This window comes from Propithecus coquereli, unplaced genomic scaffold, assembly GCF_000956105.1.
Source record: "Propithecus coquereli isolate 6110/MARCELLA unplaced genomic scaffold, Pcoq_1.0 Scaffold95, whole genome shotgun sequence".
Lineage (NCBI taxonomy): Eukaryota > Metazoa > Chordata > Mammalia > Primates > Indriidae > Propithecus > Propithecus coquereli.
The window spans coordinates 2,328,676-2,332,003 of NW_012155840.1; the positions used below are offsets into that span (position 1 = coordinate 2,328,676).

General features: G+C 33.9%; 1 protein-coding gene across 1 annotated transcript in view; it reads right to left on the reverse strand.

The window, feature by feature from the left end:
* The window catches only part of FREM1 (FRAS1 related extracellular matrix 1), a 117,814-nt gene that overhangs the window by 3,015 nt on the left and 111,471 nt on the right, over positions 1-3,328 (reverse strand). The window contains exon 35 of the mRNA XM_012665022.1: positions 3,033-3,094. Within this exon, the coding sequence (XP_012520476.1) occupies positions 3,033-3,094 (62 nt within the window). The remainder of the gene's footprint in view (positions 1-3,032; positions 3,095-3,328) is intronic.

Here is a 3,328-nt window from a genome sequence, read left to right on the forward strand (position 1 = left end):
CACTGTGATCTTCTTGCTTGGTTAATATCCACTGATATGAAAAAAAGTAAGAAACAAAATTAGTAGCACTTGTATAAAGTTAGACCACTATTGAATTGAATTCTATTTATTTTGCCTATGTCTTTTCAAAATTCAGATCCATTTCTCTGCCTTTCCAGACCATACATGGTGAATGTCATTTGTTTCTTCATTATTTTTCCCCCTCTAAAACCAGTACTTTGCTGTTCTACAATGCAGTGGTGACTTCTAGGCCTCCTGAGATAGATACGCAAGACTTTTTGCCCCTCTACTAAATGGCCTCAGGTTGCTGGATGGGGGTTTTGTGAGGTGGCTCTGACCTCGTTATTTACTGTCACCTCCTGTCTGACAAGTACAGCAGGTATGATGGGGCATCTCCTCTCCTTCCTTCCCCATCACATCCAGTATGGTCATTCTACCATGCTGTGGGCTTAGAACACAGAATATCAAACTTGAGTTAAATGCAAGCCAAGGAAGGGCTCGAGTGGCTGTCTCAGTTACTGTGGAATATTGAACAGAGCATGAGAAACCAAGGTTCCACTCCCTGCTCTGCCCCTTAATTCCCTTACTGAATTCCCTAATTCCCGTACTGAACTAGTTCCCTTACTCATGTTCCCTAACTTTGCAGTCTCTACTTCATTATTAGGAAATAATAGGTTTTATTCATGGATATTTAACACCTCTCGCTTGAAGATTCTTAAAGCTATCTTTAAAATAGACTTCGTAAAATCCATTTTATCTGCTCAAGTACAATACCAGTTTTCTTTTTGACTCTCCAAAAAGCAAGGAGTCCTAAAAGAATGAGACGGGAAAATAGTTGTGCTTCAGATAGGTAAAGTATTTATTTATTCACACACAAAAAATTGGGTATTTGTATGTTGATTATTTTATAAAAATATCATTCCTTTTCTTTTATGCTTACATACATATAAAATATAATGGCTATTATCTGTATAGATATGTATATATGTATATAAAATAATATACATAGCCACATATATACAAATAAGAATCTTTTGTAGAGAGAATTAAAAACAAAAACCTTAATTTTTTCAGTTATAGAAATAAATATCTATTTCTTTGAAAGTTTTTGATTAACTATAGGTATACTTCAGGGTAACTCAGGCCAACAGGGGTTCCAGACACTCCTGTGGGAAAACAAAATGGTTTCATAGATAATGATCTATAATAATAGAATTACTAAATGTACAGTGACTGCCTTAGGAAATGAGCAGATGAGATTGCTGGATGTAAATTCAAGAAATGCCTAATCTAGGAGTCTGGCTCCTTTGAGTTAGAAAAATAATAAAACATCAATGGGGAGGAAAAAGATTGGAGATAAAAACTGAGTTGTGTTAGCAATCTGATTAAGGAGAAGGGATAAAGTAAAATTTGCTGTCCTTATTGAACCATGGGTGTTATTAATGACTCACTGTAAAGGACCTTCAGGTACACATACCAGTGGGGGAGCCTGAGGAAACAGCCCAGAATCAAATAATGGTCCCTAAGGCAAAATCAAAACATACTACAAGCATAGTAATTCTAATTATAAGATCTAAAATCATCTTCTAAAATATTTATTGAGAAGGTAAATCTCTAAGTTATAAAACGTTAAACTGCGAATTTTGCATCACAGAAGGAATTGACCGTGCCTAAAAGAATCCCCATTTTTAAGCCAATGGGATTGGAGAAGAAGGGGACAAAATGAACCAGAAAAAGAATGGATGAAGGAAAGCAGCAGGGAGGCCCAGAGGATGAATAAAAATATCCTGAATGGGCAGAGGCAGACCTGGGGTTTGGAGAAAAATTATACTGAGGAGGTGGCCTTGCCACCCAAAAACGTTCCTCCTAGAATGTCTGATCTAAAGGAATATGGCAATATTTTACTTTCCTTTTAATTTGCTTTTCATTTGTCAGACTTTAAAAAAAAACCTGTAATCATTCTTCTTGTCCTTTTGAAACAGAATGTATATTAAAGTATCACGCAAATGTAATCAGATAAAATATTTATATCCATTCTTTAAACTAAAGTTTTAAAATTAGAAGTTTTTCATGTTAAAAAGTCTCACACTGTATGTTTTCTTTACCTCCCTTACACACCTTGGAATACCATCCTATGTGATATTTAATAGTTGTTTTAATTTCCATACCAATATAGTGAATAGGTAATGTGCAATTAGAAAGAATTTATATTACTGATAAATAATTAGTTGTTTTCTAAAATATGGTGGAAAAGTTCCAGTTGTCCCTAAAACCTTTCTCTTGTTCTGAGAGCTTTTCCAGTGTTATATCTAAAAAGAAGATACATTTTTACAGCATAAAACAATTCCCTGAGACCAGAATTTATTAAAATAATTTTAACAAAGTATTTCTGAACCTGTTATAATATCATGTTTGATCTGTTCAATATAATCACTAATCCTTTTGACTTAATAGGGGAAGTAGAAAATTTTCAAGTATTATAATAGACTTTGTAATGTTTTTTTCCAGAACAAAATGTCTTTCCACTTGTAATAGTTGTAAATACCACTTATATTCTTATCTATGCCATCAATAAATATTGCTTGCAACTCATATTGTTACATTTAGGTCCAGAGAACTTCATAACTGAACTTAAAGTAAGACATCAACTCAATGAAAGCTATTAATTAATCCTGTTAAATTTAGCAACTTTCGCGTTCTTGATAGAACTTTGTAGGAGGGGTTGTTGGAAGGCATTACCAGGTTGTATGACAATTTTACACTTAGGACTTGCCATAGAGCACAGCTGGATCTGGAGCGTCATAGAGTCTATTTCCCTGAAGCTCACTGTTGAACAAGGAGTGATTTAGTTATTGGGTTGTGGGGCCAATACTGGCGGGTTAAAATGTGGTACGGTCTAGACATTTATAGTACAATAGTGCCCAATAAATATTTTTTAAATGAATGAATCTATAAACTTAGAACTTGATTGTACCTTAGGTTTGCCCTGAGAAGTTATGATTCAAATCCAAAGGAAACCTAGGATCCGTAACTTAATAAAACCTTCATATGTCTTTGTGAGGATACAAAATTCTTAAGACATAATTTTGAAAACCTATTTTAGGTTAGCCCACCACAAAGTTAAGATAGACATGCTTGTCAATACACCTGTGATAAGACATCTCTTATACTGATGCAGCTGTTTTGGAGAGTATAATGACAAATTAAGTCCTGTTGCTTTCATTTACTTGCTTGTATGACCATGAGCAAATGATTTAAAAAAAAAAAAAAGAAATATGTGAACTGTAGATAATAATAGCACTGATGGGAGAATTAAATAAGCTAATAC